Source organism: Lemur catta, chromosome 1 (genome assembly GCF_020740605.2).
Source record: "Lemur catta isolate mLemCat1 chromosome 1, mLemCat1.pri, whole genome shotgun sequence".
Classification (NCBI taxonomy): Eukaryota; Metazoa; Chordata; class Mammalia; order Primates; family Lemuridae; genus Lemur; species Lemur catta.
The window spans coordinates 73517633-73536188 of NC_059128.1; the positions used below are offsets into that span (position 1 = coordinate 73517633).

Genomic DNA, 18556 nt, shown 5'->3' on the forward strand with positions numbered 1-18556 from the left:
AAACGGAATCATGTAATACAATATGTGGCTTTTTGTGTCTGGTTTCTTTCACTTAGCATAATGTTTTCAAGGTTGATCCATATCGTAGCATATAACAGTACTTCATTCCTTTCAGTGTCCTTTTTATGGCTACATTATATTTACCACATAGTGATTCAATAATTTACCTAACTCTCTTATTTTAAACATTTTTTTTCCTAAATTACCTAACATCAGGATATTTCTATGCATAATTTTTACATGTAAATTTCACAGTACTTTCTTATCATGGATTCCTAAAAGGAAATTTCTTATGTCAAAGCTTATGACTCTTAATGCTCTTGTTTCTTTCCCTTGACCAAATTGTTTTCCGGAAAGCTTATATGAATTTAAACTCCTGACAGTAGGGTAAATGATATTTTGTCTCACTTTAGCCTCTTTAATATTTAGAGTTATCGACTTCATTGCTAACTTGATGGTTTAAAAGACTAGTTTTAATTTGTATATCCTTATTATTGGTAAAGTTGAACTTTTTTGCATAAGCTTATTAGTCATTTGAATTTCTTCTTTTTGAAATTTCTATTTATGTGTTTTTTGTCTATAGAGTTCTGTTTTCCTTTGAGCTTTTTATTAATATATATGAAGGAAGTTTGCAAGTTTTATTTGTTGAAAATTTTTTACCTAGTTGTTTTTTTTATTTTGTTTTATACCTTTTGAAGTATAGAAATTTTAATTTTTATCATGTAGTTAAGTTTTTAAATTTAAAATAAAACCTCAATTAACTGTTCTCTTTGGAATTCCGTTTGTTATACAGTGTGCCTTTTTATTGTTGTTATTTTTTACAGATAGCTACCCATTCAGTCCAACACATTTAAAAAATAATCTTTTTCTTTTCTCGTTAATCTGTGATGCCTCTTTTATAATTTATTGGATTCGTACATTTATGAGACTTTGAGTCTCAGTTGTCTATTTTGTTTCATTTTTTTTTAATTCCCAAGTTCCAATTAATTAGACTGAGGTAGGATAGTACACTGATATCTGTACACCTGTGCTTGAGGGTCAGGTGGGCCTTTCTTAGTAATTGGGCAGAGCTGGGATTCTCTCCGTATTTTGGGGAAACTGACTTGAGCTTTCTATGCCTCATTTTTTGCCCCGTCTACAAAAAGGGATAATAAAAATTGCCCACCCTAAAAGGATGTTTTGAGGATTAAAGAAACAGTGCCTGCTAAGTGAGCATCCTTGCACATTTAATAAATGCTCTGTAAATGCTAGCTGTTAAGACAGTGATGATAATTTCATAATGCATGTTAGTATCTGGTAAGACTCCCCTATTTCAAAATTCTTCTAGTCATTCTTACATATTTAGTTTTTTTTTTTATGAACTTTAGATTCATCTTTTCTTTTTCATTCTCCCAGAAACCATTTCAATAGGATTATAAATTAATTTGGGGGGAACTGACAATAATAATCAATGTCTCCATCCAGAAACTTGGTATTTCTCACCATTTATACAAGTTTTCCTTTTGTTTTTACAAGATTTACTGATGTTTTCTTTTTAGAGGTCCTGTATGTATTTTTGGTAAACTATTTTTAGGTGTTTTGGTTTTTGTTAATATGAATAGAATCTTTTTTGTTATTTTTTTTAATAAGTTGTTGCTAGTAGTTCTATATTCTGTTAGCATTTGTTGGCTTACTTTGTCATTCTACATATAAGTTATTATCAGATGTTTAGATGTTTTTGCTCTTTTCTATTTCTTTGGTTGTTCATTATCTCATTTTTTTCTTTCTGAAGATTATGATTGCTATTGTTCTTTCATTAAAATTTACCTTTGTTCCTTTTTTACCTAACTTTTGTCATTTAGGTAAAAACAGATGACATAGCAAGGATTTATCAGCCTAAGCGTTATGCTTTGTCACCCAAGACAACAATTACAATGGCACATCTACTTGCTGCTCGTGAAGATCTATCCAAGATCATTAGGACAAGTAGTGGCGCTAGCCGGGAGAAGACGACATGTGCCATTAATAAGGTTGGTGTTTCTTTCAGCACAGTGGAGAATGAATTGATGTCTTCATTTGATGTTTTTACAGATTTTACTCCACATTTCTTTTATGACCTGGTAAACTCCTAGAAGAGAGTGGCAGAGGGGGCTCAATATATCAAGGCTTGGTTATATTTCTTGTGTGTGTATTTTGAATTTCTGTATTCATAAATCAAATTTTTATCTGAATTGGAGGAATTAAGAATTGTTTTTATCAATAGCTTTAGCAAGAATTATCTTCCTTCTTCCCAAGAAGTAATCTCTTTTTTTGGTCAGTAAGCATCTTTAGGAATTGTTTCAGGTACTGACAGACTCCTTATATCCTTGGTACAAAGGTTAGAAGAGTGTATGCTTTGGAGTCAGACTATTCTGGGTTCACATTCTAGCTCTATTATTTTCTTAGAGAAATCCCCCTGCGCAAGTTACTGAATCTCTTTGAGCTTCTGTTTTCTGATTTGGAGTATAAATCTATTTCTCTGACAGTGGTCTTAAGTTAAAAAAGCTCAAGGAGTGTAACTTTTTTACTTTATAATAGCAATAACACTAATATAATCTAGAATGTTTATGTCAGCTCAACTAGCATGTCCTTTCCATTTAGGTAGAGCACTTCATGACACACCTTATTGCAAAAGAGCAAAAAATCAGAAGTAAAGGATTTGGATAATTTTAAAGCATCATTTCTCACTCAATGTAGCTTGAGATAGGATACTTACCAGAGGAACGGTTGTTTTAAAAGTCAGTTTACTAATTATTGCTATGTTAGGCATCACTCTGTTTGCCTCTGTGCTTCTATTTTGGATCAACCCCCTCTGTCTTCTGAAAGTGTTCTTTCTTTAAATGTGTTACTTAATATCTTGCATTGGGTTATAATCTAGTCTTGCTGGATCAAGAGTTCCACTTCTGTAAGTGACATTGCCTATCTCTTTTTTTGAGTTTATAATTTCTAGTCTGATTATTTGAAGGTAATCTGATGATCACTTCTTGGAGCAGCATTTCCATATGCCCACCAATGTATCATTTTTGGTGGAGATCAGTGAGAATAACAACCAAGAAAGGCTATTTTTTTGGATTTGTTAATTAGGACATTATTGCTGACTTTAAAAGAATGTTTGCATATTTAGGACCTTGTCCTACAGTGAGGATTTTGTACTTCTTGTCTTTCATGTATGACATAAATTCCTAAAATGGTTTTGATTAGAAGATTAATGGAATTAGAACCCAACTGATTCATCGGTCATTTTGGTTGAGGCAGTTACTGTTCTACCTTCTTTCCAAAAAGACGCTAGAAAGAAGCTATTGGCTTCCCGTCTGTGGGGTGGGCTGGCTTTCTGTCTTTCCCTCTGTACATGGGCTTATAAAAGTAGCTCCTTCCTACAGAAGTTTGGATATTTAAACTAAACTCCTCCCTGGTTTATTTTTCAAAGCTATGTAAAGCATGGTTAGGGAAGTATATCAACTCTTTATTTCCTTATAATAATATAGTAACTAGTAGCATCAGTGAAAGTAAGTGAGCTTAAGTTTCTCAAAAGAAAGGAATATCTGAGAATCGTAATATCTCTTTTCAGTGATAACTTGGGATTATAGTTATTATATTAATCTCTGACCTCATTACATCCCCATGTTATCATATATTCCTCATAGTTTGTTGAAATTGTGCTGAGGAATACAGTCTTTTATTGGGATTATCCATTACCAAATCAATGGCAATGGAAGGTCCAGAGTTGTTGTATAAATAGATATGAAGTTAATTAATGTAGGGTATGTAGTGTATGTATATTCAAAATGTTTTATTAAGAAACATTTCTTAGTGAGATGGGGTACTACATTTGTTATGAATTTGCTAAACAAATTTAAATGAGAGAAAATTAACAAGCCCTTAAATTTCAGAAATACTCCCCCAGATTATTTAAAAATAATACCATTCTGAGGAATTTGTCATATATCACATATTTTTTTATATTTCCTCTTTTTAAATTTATTTTTTTAATTGACACTAATTGTACATACTTATGGGATATATAGTGGTATATACTGATCAGATCAGGGTAATTGGCATATCCATTATCTCAAATATTTATCATTTCTTTGTGTTGGGAACATTCAATATTCTCTCTTCTAGCTTTTTGAAAATATATATTATTGTTAACTATAGTCAGCCTATACTTCTATAGAACACTGTAACTTATTCTTCCTAACTGTACTTTTGTATCCTTTGACAAATGTCTTTCTATCCCCCCATGCTTATATTTTTAATATTAATTTGTACTGCTATGTCCAATACTGTTATGTCCTTAAGTATTTGGTTTGTTTATTAGAAACAGTAACTTTAATATCACTTGAAACCTTTATGTTAATTTTAATTTTTAAAATATTAGGAACTAAAAGAAAATTTTTCTTCACACAGGTGCTGATGGGAAGGGTGCCTGACAGGGGAGGACGGCCAAATGAAATTGAACCACCGCCCCCTGAAATGCCCCCTTGGCAAAAGAGACAAGAAGGCGGCGGAAGGGGTGGTTGGGGTGGTGGAGGTGGTGGTAGAGGAGGAGGTGGTGGGGGTGGAAGAGGTGGCTGGGGAGGGGGTGGAGGGTGGGGAGGGGGAGGAGGAGGAGGGGGAGGTGGTGGGAGAGGAGGTTTCCAAGGCAGGGGAGATTATGGTGGGAGGGGAGATTATGGTGGAAGAGGAGGCTATGGTGGAAGAGGGGGTTATGGTGGAAGAGGTTATGGAGATCCATATGGAGGAGGAGGAGGTGGTGGTGGATATAGAAGATATTAAAAACCACAAAAATTAGATAGCAGTGCTTACTTCTTGATAGATACATTAGACATAGTGTTCTAAATAACACTTGAATATCATCTTTGAAGTAAACACTATGTTAGACTCCCTGATATCATTCTTGAATTGGGTTAATATGTAACAACATTGTTTTATACTACCAGTTGATCTCTTAGATGAAGTGATGATTTTTCCATATCTGTGTATCCTTAAGCATGTTGTGACTTTTTAAAAAACAAAAAAGGAACAAAAATTATTTTTAAAAATGTAAATATTTATTACCATCAAACTTGGAAAATGGAAAGTATTTTATTGTCATGATTAAATTTAGACTGTTACCTGTATTTTGTTCAGGTTTGAAACACATAAATGACCCCACCTCTAATGGAAAGGAATATAGACTCTTGCCTCTTCTGTATTCCTGTGGATGTGTTTTGTGTTTTTTAATTTTACTTTATCAAATAAGGAAAGGAATTGATAGTTGTGTTCAATAGGTAGTTGTCGTGATTTGTCTTTTTCTGTTACAGGAGGAGAGTCTTGTGGCCAGGTTTCTTTTAAAGTTCTATTAATTGAAGCCCAAGTCTGCTTTTTACTGTGCATATTTGATTTATTTTCTAGTTGGATTTGAAATCTGTGAGATTTTGTTTGACAAAGCAAAGTTTGAGGTCAGAATTTAACAGGACAAAGATGTTCCAATTTTACATGATGGTGTGAAAAATATTCTTGTAAACTGGTCTTGTCATCATTTGTGCCCTTACTTTTGATATCTGAATGTTAAAAGGCAAGCTGAGCTGTATCACATAGGATTATAAGGCAGTAATTTCCAGTTTGAATAGATCAGGTTTAGGGTTAAGGCCTCCCTTGGTAATTCTGATTCACAGTTAGCTTTAGCAAACACAGGGTTAGGGAATGGCTATATGTGGTTTGGTGGTTGGAGCAATCAAAGGCTTGGGTGTCAGGAGTTGTGAATCCAAATCATGGCACCAGACCAAGGATGCTGTGGGTTGAAATGACCTTAGCTCTCAAGTATTGATTTGTCCTCATTTGTTAAATGAGGAATGAGACACTTGCCTCCTTCTCAGGTCATTTCATAAAAACCTAAGTACAAATGCAATTTGTTAAAAATTTGTAGAGGGCCTATTGTGAATGGTTTTAAGAGGTGAGCTAAGTAATGTATTTTTCTCTTAGTGTAGAGAGAGGAAAAGAGCTGGTCACATACACTTTTTTTAAATCCCACCATAAAATGTGTATCTCCATGTAGGCTCTCATCAATGCCTGTGCATAACAACTTTCTGTGATCTAACCAGCTCAACAGACAGAAAGCTGAATTGTTACCAGTGGACAAATGGTATTTGATGTTTGGCAGGTTTTTGTTTTGTTTGTAGTAAACTCTGTGGTAAAATCTAAAATTATGTTAAAACTTTAAAAGTAAACATTGTGTATGCTATAGTCTTTGGACATGTATTTTTCAGGCCAACCCTTTGAAGAAATGTGTTTGGGATAAACAGATTTTTTTAGTTATTTGTAAATTTAGTTTTTTGTGTGTTTAATGAAAAGACTTTATTGCATTTGTGATAGTTGAAGAAAAAGGCTTTCCATAATTAAGAAAACACCATTAGTAGCTACAAACTCTGAAAAATGATTTTTTAAAAATATGTAAGCAAAAGATCATTTGAGTAAAACATTTTAAAAGCGTTACTAGTTTAAAAATACTCATTTAAACCATTTACATTTCTGCTTCATTTCTTTTTAGGAACACTAGTTGCTAATACAGAAAGGAGATTTATAACTACTTTCAACTTTTTTACCACTAAAGGTCTGTGGTAAATATGGCAAAAATAATAGTTTATCAATTACTGTAAGATTTCTCTGTACCTTCATAGGAGTGCTGTTTGGGTTTTTCACTGCAATCACTGCAAGTTTTATCTAAGTTTAGTGTATGCTCCTGGAATCATGTTGGAGCTGAAACCACTCCTATTTACACATTCCTGTAAACCTTGCTTGGATGAAAAACTAAGTCATCTAGACCCTAATATCTTATTCTTTCCTGTAAGATGGGATTTTCATGATAATCTTTCTTCAGTAAAAATTTCTTTTGTAGAACAGTTTGCTGAGCAGTATCTAGAGTAGCAGTAAGTTGATTTCACGTTTGGTGAATTAAGTGTAATACTAATGTGAAATATGGTATGTGGCATTTCACTGCTTCCTAAAATCCAACACCTTTTTTGATTCCTCCTCTTCATACTTTTTTGCCTGGTTCTCAATTCCTTTTTTTTTTTCTATTACCTTGTTTTCCTTCCTCTTTTTTTCTTCTGTCTTTCTCCAGCCTGTGGCACCTAATAGCACATATAGACATGATCTTACTGGGAGTTTCTGGGTTAAAGTAGTAACTGACCTTTCCCCTGAACCATATAAAGAACTTATGTCCGGTCTATACATAGTCACCACACCATTACTCATAAGCACTTCATCAAAGGGGAAGCAAGTATTTTCTTTGAACCTATGCCCTTGTGTTCTGCAGAGCAGGGAAACCTTGCCTGTTTAAACAGAAAAAAACTATTTTAAACCCAAGACATTTTATTACCTGTATTTGTGACAGAAGAAGGTGTGACAATCTAAAAAAGATCTGTGGCCAGAAAATGTCCTGAGTAATGATATTATCTATGTCTTGTAAGGAGCACACGGTAGAGATATTTGGGATGGGAATTGGGGTAGGAGGCGAGGAGGCAGTTTCATTTCTCCTTGAGGGTTACATTGTCAATGTGACTTCATTATTGTGTATGAAGTATTAATGAATTGCCAAAATACACCCCATTGAAACGTACCAGAATGCACTCTACAGTGGAAAATAAGTGACTGAAATTCCCCCCCACCTTTCTTCATTGATCTGGTTAAATAAAAAATTGGGGATTAGGGGGAAATCACGGCTATCTCTAATCACTCTAATGACCACAAATGAATTTCTCGGGGTGGGTCTGTACATTGGAATGAGCCATCTTCTACCAATTTTATCCATAGCTTCAAACCTTCTCTTTACTTGCTTGGATGGAACCATGGAATTAAAGATGAAAGCTATAAAGAAATGACAACCTGAAGTTTGTCTACTTTAATGTTAAGTATTTATAGACTTAATATTTGGAGATCACCGTAAGTTATTATGAATATGAGGGAATAGGTTGAATATTTCTGTACTGTTACTTCTTCATGTTGTCAAAAAATTTAGAAAAATTTAAACTGAATAATCTAGTTGCTTTATTTTTCCTTCCAGGAAAAAACAGAATAGGGGAGTGGTCTCAGCCATGGATTATATTAATAGTAAAAAGTTACGTGAAGTTTCCATATATCCATAAAGTAGAAGAAACACAAGACATGTTGTAGGGATCCTAATGTCTTTTATCATATAAATATTACACAAAGAAAACTTACATTAAGTATCAAAAAAACCTTTACAATATGTACATTTGGTTTTTTTTTCTTGCAGTTCTCTTACATTATACATCTTTAGACAGAAATTAATAAATGGGCAGTAAAAAGGTGAGTCAGCAAAGAAAATGAGAAGTGACATTGCTGTTAATAAAAAGTCCTTATTTTGGCAGATAATTATTTGGCCAAACTTACGTCACAGTCAGTATGAGATGCAAAAATTTGCATCCTAGGCTTTATAAAACAAAAACTTATTTCAGATTATTTCTGTAGATTCCACTAACCCCATGTAGCTCAACACAAATACTATTAACTTATATACTGTATTTCTTTGGCCCTTGCTGGACTGTAAAAACCTGTGATGAAACTACTTCCTCCTATCATTTCTGTGATAAATTCTGCAATGCTTGAGACCTTCTAGCCATTGTTAATTTGACTAATTATGGGGACTGTTACCTTTTGAATCCCTTTAGATTACAGATTATTTATATAAAATTAACCTGGGGTCTTTATTTTGGATGGAAGGTAAGAAGAATGAAAAAAATTGTGTTTCATGACTGTTTAAAGAAAGTGAGCTATACCCTCTTTGGTTTACATCAGAGGAAAAGAATAATAGAGAAGAATAGGAATTTGAAAGTTTGTCATAATTCATATTTGTTCCATAGAGAGCAAGTAACAGAGTGCTACAGTAAGTATATAGCAGGTGGTGGGACTCAGCAGCCCTGCCTTGGAGATTTCTGAGTTTGGAGTTAGAAAAGGGTAAATACATGTATAAAATGATTCTTTAAAATTTAATGAAACATTAACTACAAGCTAGTTCTATGTCACTAAAACTCAGTATAAGGAGGAACACAAATAGGAACTGGTCCTTCATCAAAGAAAATTTTTAATGGATCTGAATCCTTTAAGTAATCATTGCTGTATAAATTCTTTGTATTCTTATGAAGACATGGTGGTGTTGGCTTTAGATTTGGAAATTGGTCAACCTGTGGATGCGTTTCAAGTCAGCCTGGTACCCGACTTTCCAAGCATGGAAGCTAAGTCCCTCATAAAAGGAAAATGACCATATGAATTTTTTTAGAGAACTGTAAAGAGGCTGACAGAGGAATTTGTGAGTAGTTGCCCAGGTAACTTAATGAGCCCATTTATCATTAACTTTCATAATAGAAAACTCACAGGATTGTTACTTGTGATTTTGCCAAATAATGCATTTTACCTTGTGAGCAATTTCTTCATCTTTGTAACAAATTGAACTTTATATTTGTGAATTTGTGTAATGACTAAAAGTTGTTTAAATTCAAGTCCACATTTTATGAAGGAGGAAACAAAATTCTAAGCCACATGCATGCCTGATATTGTATATACATATGTACATGCTGTCAGCTGTCATTTAAGCCACTGATCCAATTAGCTTATTTCTAAATAGTATTAATGGTGAAGATGTTGAAGCACAAATTCAGTTCAAAAAGAGAACTTTAAAAATAGTTTACTTCAAAAGATAAAGATGGAACATGAAGAGTTAAACAAATCTTTAGACTCAAAAAAGCTGTCAATTCCTAATTCTATCCACAGTAGACTATATGAGGCCAAACATATTTGCATTATGTTTATTTTAGCTAATTAGCCAGTCATGTATGACATAGTAAAATAGCTATGTTTCCAGGTACTTAATTTGATTACTTATTTTATGGATAACTGTAAGACTACAACTGTGAGTTGACCTGCAATTGGATAATGTCATGTTTAATAGGCCTCTAAGAAGTTGTGGCTACAGCTGTAGAAATTCACTTCTAGGTAAATATGCTCATTTGTTTATGAGTGTAGTGAAGAAGGGGACAGAGGCTAATTGATTAGATCTGAGGTAGTGAAGTAGGAACCAGATTCACAAAGAATGCTGGGATATAGAGGAAGTAAATCTACTTTTGGAATATGGGTATGTTTCCATTATAAGCAAGCTTTGGATGGAACAAAGTAAATCCTTCAGTTTGTAGAAAACCTTGAGAAAGAAACAGATTGATTTTCCAGAGATTTTAGCTCTAAGGAAGAATCAGCTGGGCAGACCACAATTTTAGCATACTTTTGGTATTAATCCCAGGCGGAGGTCTGGGGGAATTAGTGGTATGAATGGCAAAAGTTCTGCATTCTTTAGCACACTCGACTGAAAGAGAAAACAATGCTGCACATTAGGAATCTTTTAAGTAAATACACAGTAGCAGGCTTTTCCTTTCAGAGTACTGTTTTAAGCACTGGTCATTCTAAGGTTCCCAGGTCTTTGTGTTAATCAGTTTGGAAATTGAGATCTCCAGTATACTCATCTACAGATTGTATTCCTTGAGTTTCTGGGCTAAGAACAGTCACTCTGCTCCATTTGAGCTAAAACATGATTGCTCTTTTCAAGTTGGAGAGATTCTATTTTCTTCTGTGCATATTTCAGTTGGATCTTTAGGGCATCATTATCTGCTTTCAGGGCATTTATTTCCTAAAGGAAAGGAAAATGAGGTATGTTAATAAAGCAGCCATGAATAGCAAATCATTTATAATATTGGGAGTACTACATTTGATTGGCATCTCCTATTCACTGTGGCTGAGAATTAAAAACTATTTTCAAAACAGTTATTTTGCCCTGAATAGAAAATAACAAATTAAATATCGAGTCTTTGCAAATACCAATTAGTCTTTGTGATCATATCAAAGATGTGAGTGGCTAGCAGGCAGAATAATCCATTTCCTTGGCAATGGGTGTATAATGGCGAAACCTTTGGATGTTGTATAGCAGGAGATCTTAACTTTGCAGAACATAGAGTCTCTGGTCAGGTCTGAGTCATGAAAGCAGTGACTGAGAATTCTATAATATGTGATGTTATAGTGCACTTAATATGTCTTTTTCCTCCAAATCACTGAAAACTAACGTACCTTTTTGACAAAGAATTTTAGCCCACTCCCTAAACTAGGATTTGGTGATCCAACTTGCAGTGACTTAATTATGGCCAACAGTTGATTTTTAGTGTTCTGATTTTGAGTCCAGTGTTCTTACATTATACCACTCTGGTTATTCCAAGAGAATACTGTATATTACCCAGGCAATGTCTAGGTAATTTGGGATACATTGGATTGTTTCTCAACCTGAGTTACCTAGATAGCTGTCTATTAGCTACCATATAATATTAAGCACTTTTATTTGCCTGGTGCTGTGGTACATGGTAATAGAAGTGCCTTAAACTTCACAAACACCTTGAAAATAGGTGGTATATCAATTTTATAGAAGTAGCAAATATAATCTAGTGATTATATAGATACTTGAACCCAGGTATATCCAACCCTAAGAGCCTTTGTTTGCTTTGTCTTTTGTTCCATGTTGGTTCAGAGGTATACATACAACCTCAAATAATATGTACTATTTATTAATACTTTAATATTAATGTTATATATTTTAAATACTGATTTAATTTGACTAGCTATTATGATAGGACTGTTGAATCACACACAGACAAATCACTGTAAGAATTTTACTTAATGGGAAAGTGGGACACATTGTTCCTCTAAAGTGTACATATTGAATTGTGGACCTTAGTTCCATGTGACAATGCTAAAAGTAAAGACAGGCTACTGGGAAGATGCTAAGCGAATTTACCGGCTCCCATATTACTGGATAGTAATTATTCTGGGACTGACTCATCTGAAATCTTTTTGTAAGCCACTTCGTTTTTGAAGCATTGGTGCCAACTACATTGTTCTTTTCATGGGTGTGTAAAATGTCACGATTTGAGGCAAACCTTACAGAGCATGGAATCTCAGCGCTGTATTTTACAGAGGACTAACAGTTATAGAATTTAACAGCTGCTGTAAGAAATATCAGGGACTGAAAACACAAATCTTTGCCTCCAAGACCAAAGTTGATTCTATTTTATCTTTTCTATTCATTTTTCAAGGTTTCTTTCATTGTTCTTAAAAGTTGGATTTGGTAGTTTCAACTCCTAAAGAGAAAGTGTTTTTTGTAACCCACATTTTGCCACCTTCTGATGGACTTGATTCTTAAATTCATCCAGAAAAATCTGTTGCTTTTTTATCATACGCTCCTCCTATTCAATTCCTGGGCATCTGACAGGGAAGATACAACATTGAAGGTAACGTAGGGAATCCTGAAGCCTCATGGACAGTTTCACTATGTAGTATATAGAATTATATAAGGAATTCTGGCTAGATGGATTTTTGTGTTTGTACTGACAAGTCTCCAAAAACACAGTGCAAATCTTGATGTTTTGGGAAAATTCTTCTCTTGGTAACCTAATTTTGTTTTTTCCAGTACCTCCAGGGGATGCCTGATAATTAGGACATTGTGAGCCTAATATAAAATATGTCAGGGAAGATTCCCCTCATCTATATTAAGAAGGAGGCATTATCTGTGGTGAGCTACACTACACTTACCTTTTCTTTTTTGTTGCTGCTGTTACAGCACTAAGATCCCTACCTTCTTTTAGGAAGATGCCTAGGCAACCATGAACGTCCCAACCACAACCCTGATAAACAGGTTAACAAAGGTTTCCAGGGAAGTAGGATTTACTCAAGTTCATCTTGGTTCTATCTAGAAGAAGGGAGTGGTGTCAGAACAGTAAAGTGCCTGGTAGAAACTATGGTTTTTCTTAATGAGCCTGCTGTGAACAGAGCTTTAGGCACTGGCACCAACACTCTGAAATGGCACCTGCATGGTGATACGGAGTCCTGTATATCCTGTTCTGCTTGCATAAGGTGAACGAGGGCCCCCATTGGGTTCTTTGTGAAAAAGCTGGAATCCATCCTTCCTCCCTCCCTCTGTTCTCTTTAGAATCTTCAGTTCACATGCTATTCCATGGCTTAGCCTCACTTCTCTACGAGAATCTGAACAGAAGGAAAACAAAAAGGAAGGTACCTGTTCCAGCTCTTGGTAGGTTGGGAGTCTGAGGTGACGGAGCTCCTCCTTTGATCTTATGAGGGATTCTTTATTCTCCCACTTGACAAAAGCCCGCTTTCTGACCAAGACTGGGCTGGGGCACGGAGACGTGGGACTGGGAAGCACATAAAGAGTATCCTGGGCTGTCTTCCTTGGAGAAGACAGCATGAAAGGACCTGAGGGGCCCTCACTGCCAATCCAAGGCAGTGATTCAGTCTGAGTGGCCTTGTGGGCAACTGTCCTCTTCAGCCGAACAGAAATCTTCTGTGAGGACACTCCCATCAGCATGATGGTCCGATCCTTACTCTCCTCACTATGTTCCACAGCCTCCCCATTAGGGAATGTAAAAGGTCCTTCTTCAGGTGCTATGGGAAGATACATGATAAGTTAGTACTGAGAAGAACAGAGACTTAAGAGTGACACATTAGTTTCAAATGAGACCTCTCTCATTGTTACAGGAGTTCTGGATGTCCAAAGAGGATCCATTTTTTAGGCACCCAATTTAGGAGTTAAGTGGGGGCTGAAATCTAGGGGCTCTGCTGGCCAAGCCATTGCCACTGGTGTCAGGCTATATCTACCCTGAGGAAAGAGTATATTTTTCTGTTTGCATAAAAGTTGCTTAGAGAGTTTCTGTTTCTGGAGATAAGTTGAAGCCCCTGCTTCAATGCTGTGAAATTTCATAAAGAGAGCAGGATCAATATACGGACAGATGCTCCATAAATACTTTCTATGGACCTTGGGATTTGGGAGCTCTCAGTCCTGATACAGGTGCCCCATAGCAGATGGTACTAACTCTCTGTGGGGCCCATTTGTACAATGAGTACAGCTTAACTCTGAGAGGGAAGTTTTAGCTTTGTGGAAGTGTGTCTCAAAATGTATTGACCTTGTTTGATACTGATGGGGAAAAGGCAAGTCCATTCTGGTTTTCTTCCTTCAACCAACACCCTTGCCCAGGACTCGACCTGGTAATGTTAACCATAAGGAGTAATTTCCTAGAAAAGTAGAGTAAGAACAAATGTATTTGAAGTGGGTGGAAGGGAGGCTTTAAGATAAACTACAGATCATCCACGTTTACTGTTATGTGAAGACTCAGCAGGAATTCTGACATTGAACATTGTGACATTCAAGACTTCGGATTGGTATAGTTAAAATGGCTTTAAAAAAATTTTTTTTGTAACCCGATTCAACAGTTCTTATACTAGAAATCTTATAAAGACCCTAGTTTAATTTTTGCCAAGGGGAACATAAGTTAACATTTAATGTTTATCCAAATAAAGCTCAAAATTGTAATTATACTGTTATTTCAGTGCCAGAATATTTAAATTATTATGTCTACCTAAAATAATTACATTGTCTTTTTTGGAGAAGAATTATGGGTTATGATCTTTTGTTATCTCCATTTTCTAACTTTTCTATAATAGCTATACTCTTTTTACCAACCCAAATTCCCAAATCATGAATGTAACCCCTTCTGTTAGTAAGGTTGAATTCCTAGGCATACAGGGAGCTTGGGACAGTACGCTGGGCATTCTGCCTTTTAGGGAGCAAAGGGAAGAAGGCAAACAAGAAAAAAGCAACAGAAAGGGAGCCCTTAAAATTTCAGAAAGAATTCTAGGAGACCATAGTGTTATAAAAATCAGGAAAGGTATAAGTTTCAAGAAAGTGAAAGTTGATAAATATAAAACATTACACTGAGATTGAGAAAGATGATAATGGACTAAAAAAGAAATCACTGGAAATTTTGATTTTTTTGAGCAAGTACTATCTATAGAATAATTATTAAATTTGAATGGATGATGATAACCAAATGGCCTATTGCAAACAGACCTTGGCTTATAGCAATTTTCATTTGTTGCCCATGGTAGATGTATTAATATTTGTTTATCCTACCCATTGTTCTATTTCTGATGGGTTCTAAAAAAGCCTCAGAAGCCCTTGTCTTACCATTTTGGGGCAGGGTTTGGGACCTGGAAAGGTGAAATCTCTAGGAGCAGCCCCTTCAGGTTGTCCCTTTTGAGGCCCCAAATTCACACTGCTGCTCTGTCACCTTTTTTCCATGAAAATTTGCATTTTATGTGACAGAATTGTGGTGCTCTAAGGTTATTTGTAACTCTTAAAATAATAGCGTGCATAATATACAGGCCCGTTTTTCACAATGATATCTGTGGTCATTCTTATTAAAAGTTGAACATCAAATCCTCAGTTGATTAGAATATTCTTTCTTGGGGGAACAAAATCTCCTTAGAGCCTTTTCTAAGAGCAAAACATCCCAAAAGTTTGAAGTCAGCCTATGATACTTAGTATGGGGAAGAATTCAGGAACAGAGCAGAAAATGTGTACTTGGCTAGTGTGATAAAAAGGAATCTGCATTTCTTACATGGAAGTAAAACACTTAAGCTTTGATCTAATTGATCATTAAATGCATATTGATATTTACCCTTGAACATTAGAAGTGCTTTAAGTTCAGAGTACATACTACATGGACTTAAAAGTTTTCTCTGAGCTTTTGTTGTAACTATAGTGGCCTTACTACTTTAGGGAGCTTATTTCAAAGAGTAATGGTATTAGCATATGGCATTTACTCTGTGTTTGGCCCAATTTTAAGTGCTTTATAAATAAAGTCATTAGAAAGAACAAAGAACAAGTAGTCTTGCCTGTTGTCAGAAATGAACTTTTTCCTTTTTAAGTTCCATGTCTTCCCATACTATATAAAATTGGCACTAACCTAATAAGCATTTGACTTTTCCCTGAAGACCTATATATTCTCCAGGAAGTCACAGTGATCAGTGTTTTGACATGCTGACTGGCCAGCCTTCCCAGGGAGCAGGGCCTCGTGTAGCACTATGAAGCTTTGTCCCCGCCTCATTCCTCACCACCAAGCCCCTCACTGGACTCTTGCCATTTGGGTGTTTATCTCATTTCATAATATAGACAGTCCAGAATGTTCTATCTGGCATTTAAGACTCTCTAGACTGGCTCCAACTCATTTTTCTTCATATCTTACCTAAACCTTCACCTCTGCCACAGTACCTTATTCATCATCTCAATAGCACTAAAGCTTTTCTACCCTTAGCCTCTTGCTGTACATCCTATGTGGAATGCACTTCATCCTCCCCCCATGACTTAATTTTACGTTTCCTTCAAGACTTAGCTAAAATTCTACCTTCTCTGTAGAGTCTTTCCCAGCAGCTCCAGTATAGTAATCTCTCTACTCTGTACTACTGTCATTTGCTGTTGCTGCAACAGTATGGCTCTTAGCACACCCTTGCATTGTTTCGAACCTGCTCCATGTTTATATATTATCTAGAACTACTCCATGAAGCAGAGGCAACCCTTTCTGCTTCTTTGCTTTTTAGACCTAGAGCATCTCAAACATACTTAGTTTAAATTTGCTTCCTTATCATCCTGTTACTTACATTTTAATGTAAGTGAATTTGCCAATTTATCTCTTAGTTGAATTTTTAGGCTTAGTCAAAGGATTTTCCCTGTAGGATCTGGAACTTTAATCTGTAAGCTTCACTTGAGTAGGAGTTTCCTTTCTGCATTTATCCTTCTGTTTCTAGAGTTTTGACAGTTACCTCTGTGTGGCTCCTCAGGGTCTTTACTCTAGGACCTGGTCTTAAATTGATGGCTTGGGTCTCCTCTCCTGGGGATATCACAGAGCCAGTATGTGACTTTGCTGTGGATAAGTCTGTTTCCTGCTGCTAACCTTAAGTGACAGTTTTTTTGGGTTTTTTTTTTTTTTTCCAGCCTTCTTCCTCAATTTTAAGCAGTGAATCTGGTGGTTCTGGTCACCTTTCAGGCAAGGTGGTCTCTGTTACTTACAGAAACCAAATTTACTGCCTCTACCTACTTCTGGACATGGAGCCAAGCAGACCAGTAGCTTCAACATCCACTCCTTACAGGGTGTTTTTAGTACATTTCTGAGCTACAGAGATGTTTACCTTTCTTTTTGAACGTAATTATGCCTTTTAAGTGAATGTTATTTATATACCATATGTTATATATTAATTTACATTATATATACACAAACATACATATACATGCATATACATATTCCCCCTATCGTTGTTTTGGGTTTGGAGCTGGGGATGGGGTAGTAGGATAGTTGTGTTAATTTAAGGCACTGTCTTGGCCATAAGTTAGTATCTGCACTTGGTGTAGGTGCTCAATAAATACCAGCTGATTTTTATGCTAAACTTCCATTCTGCTATTCTAGCAGCCTTAGGTCTGAGGCATAGGCAGGGAGCTGAAGTCCAGAACTATGGTAAATGTCAGCCCTGGCCTAGATATTGAGGTCAAACTTAACTGAAACTCAAGACATAGCATCACGAGGTAATCTTTCTTCTCCCCAAACTTTACCCTTCCCTCTTCAGTTTCCAAGATGAATGTTCCCAGTGCCTACTTACCATGTAGCAGATCTTTGGCTCCTAATGAGCAGAGGTTGGACACCGGCCCCACAGAGGTGCTGTTCTCTGTGGGAGCTGCTGGGTTCTTGGCTCGCTTCTTACACTCGAACACAACCAGATCTTTACATTGTTTGTGGCAGTTCATCCCGCAGTCTGTGGATGAGACACCCTGGTCAGGAAGTCCTCCACTTTCTCTCTTCTTCAGAGTCTTAACCACTGAATTCATGCAATGCTCTCATGTCACACATCTGTCCTATCTTCTGGAGCTAGGACACCTAACATTCCTAATGAACCTAGCATTCTTCTCATTGGTAAACCCCGGATCTCACACCCTTGTCGTAGCTCTTATCAGTGAGTTTCAGCATCAGAAGCAGTTTCCTGCTATCTTGGAGGGAAGAGATGGTGTCCTGGTATCCCGCACGTCCTGCCTACTCTAGGGCGGCCCTCTGGAAGCTCCGAGCTCTTAGATCTTACTCTTTCTTCCATGCAGTAAAAGGTCTCTTCTACTTCACTCCTGAAATTTTCCTGCATGGGAAGGACAATTATGTCCTGAGGTATCTCTACTGATGAAAGGAAAGCGGACAAGAGCCTTTGGTAATCATTTATCTTCTGTTCCAGAAGTGATTCTATCCTTTTCATTGGGGACCCACCCCTACATGACTATATGAGAGCACAGTCTCCTACCAGCCATCCCTATTTCCAGGGCAACCAAGGCAGAAAGATCATCTTGTAAAGGGGAACTACATAACTGGTCACCCAGGCATTCCCCTCTCCTATGTGGTGGCAATCATTCTCAGGGGGAGATCTAGGGAAGCCAGTTTGGGGATGAGGCTCCGAACTCTGCTGAGACATTGTGGACTGAATGGACAACTACTATGGGTAAAAAATGATTTAGACAACAGTCCCTAAGACCAGGGAAAACGACTCCATCAACAATGCTGTCTTTTTTTTTTTTTTGAGACAGAGTCTCGCTCTGTTGCCCGGCTAGAGTGAGTGCCGTGGC

At 36.3% G+C, this 18556-nt stretch overlaps 2 protein-coding genes across 3 annotated transcripts in view; one reads left to right on the plus strand and one right to left on the minus strand.

Annotated features, from left to right (window-relative positions):
- FAM98B (family with sequence similarity 98 member B) overlaps positions 1-6323 on the plus strand; it is a 37387-nt gene extending 31064 nt beyond the window's left edge. The window contains exons 7-8 of the mRNA XM_045527992.1: positions 1842-2009; positions 4426-6323. Of these exons, the coding sequence (XP_045383948.1) occupies positions 1842-2009; positions 4426-4794 (537 nt within the window). The 3' untranslated portion in view covers positions 4795-6323. The remainder of the gene's footprint in view (positions 1-1841; positions 2010-4425) is intronic.
- Positions 6324-8171: 1848 nt separating this feature from the next.
- Positions 8172-18556, minus strand: part of RASGRP1 (RAS guanyl releasing protein 1) — a 73064-nt gene continuing 62679 nt past the window's right edge. For both annotated transcript variants that reach the window (XM_045528005.1, XM_045528001.1), the window contains exons 15-17: positions 17554-17706; positions 13124-13509; positions 8172-10696 (exon numbers count right to left, since the gene is read on the minus strand). In XM_045528005.1, the coding sequence (XP_045383961.1) occupies positions 10562-10696; positions 13124-13509; positions 17554-17706 (674 nt within the window). In that variant the 3' untranslated portion in view covers positions 8172-10561. The remainder of the gene's footprint in view (positions 10697-13123; positions 13510-17553; positions 17707-18556) is intronic.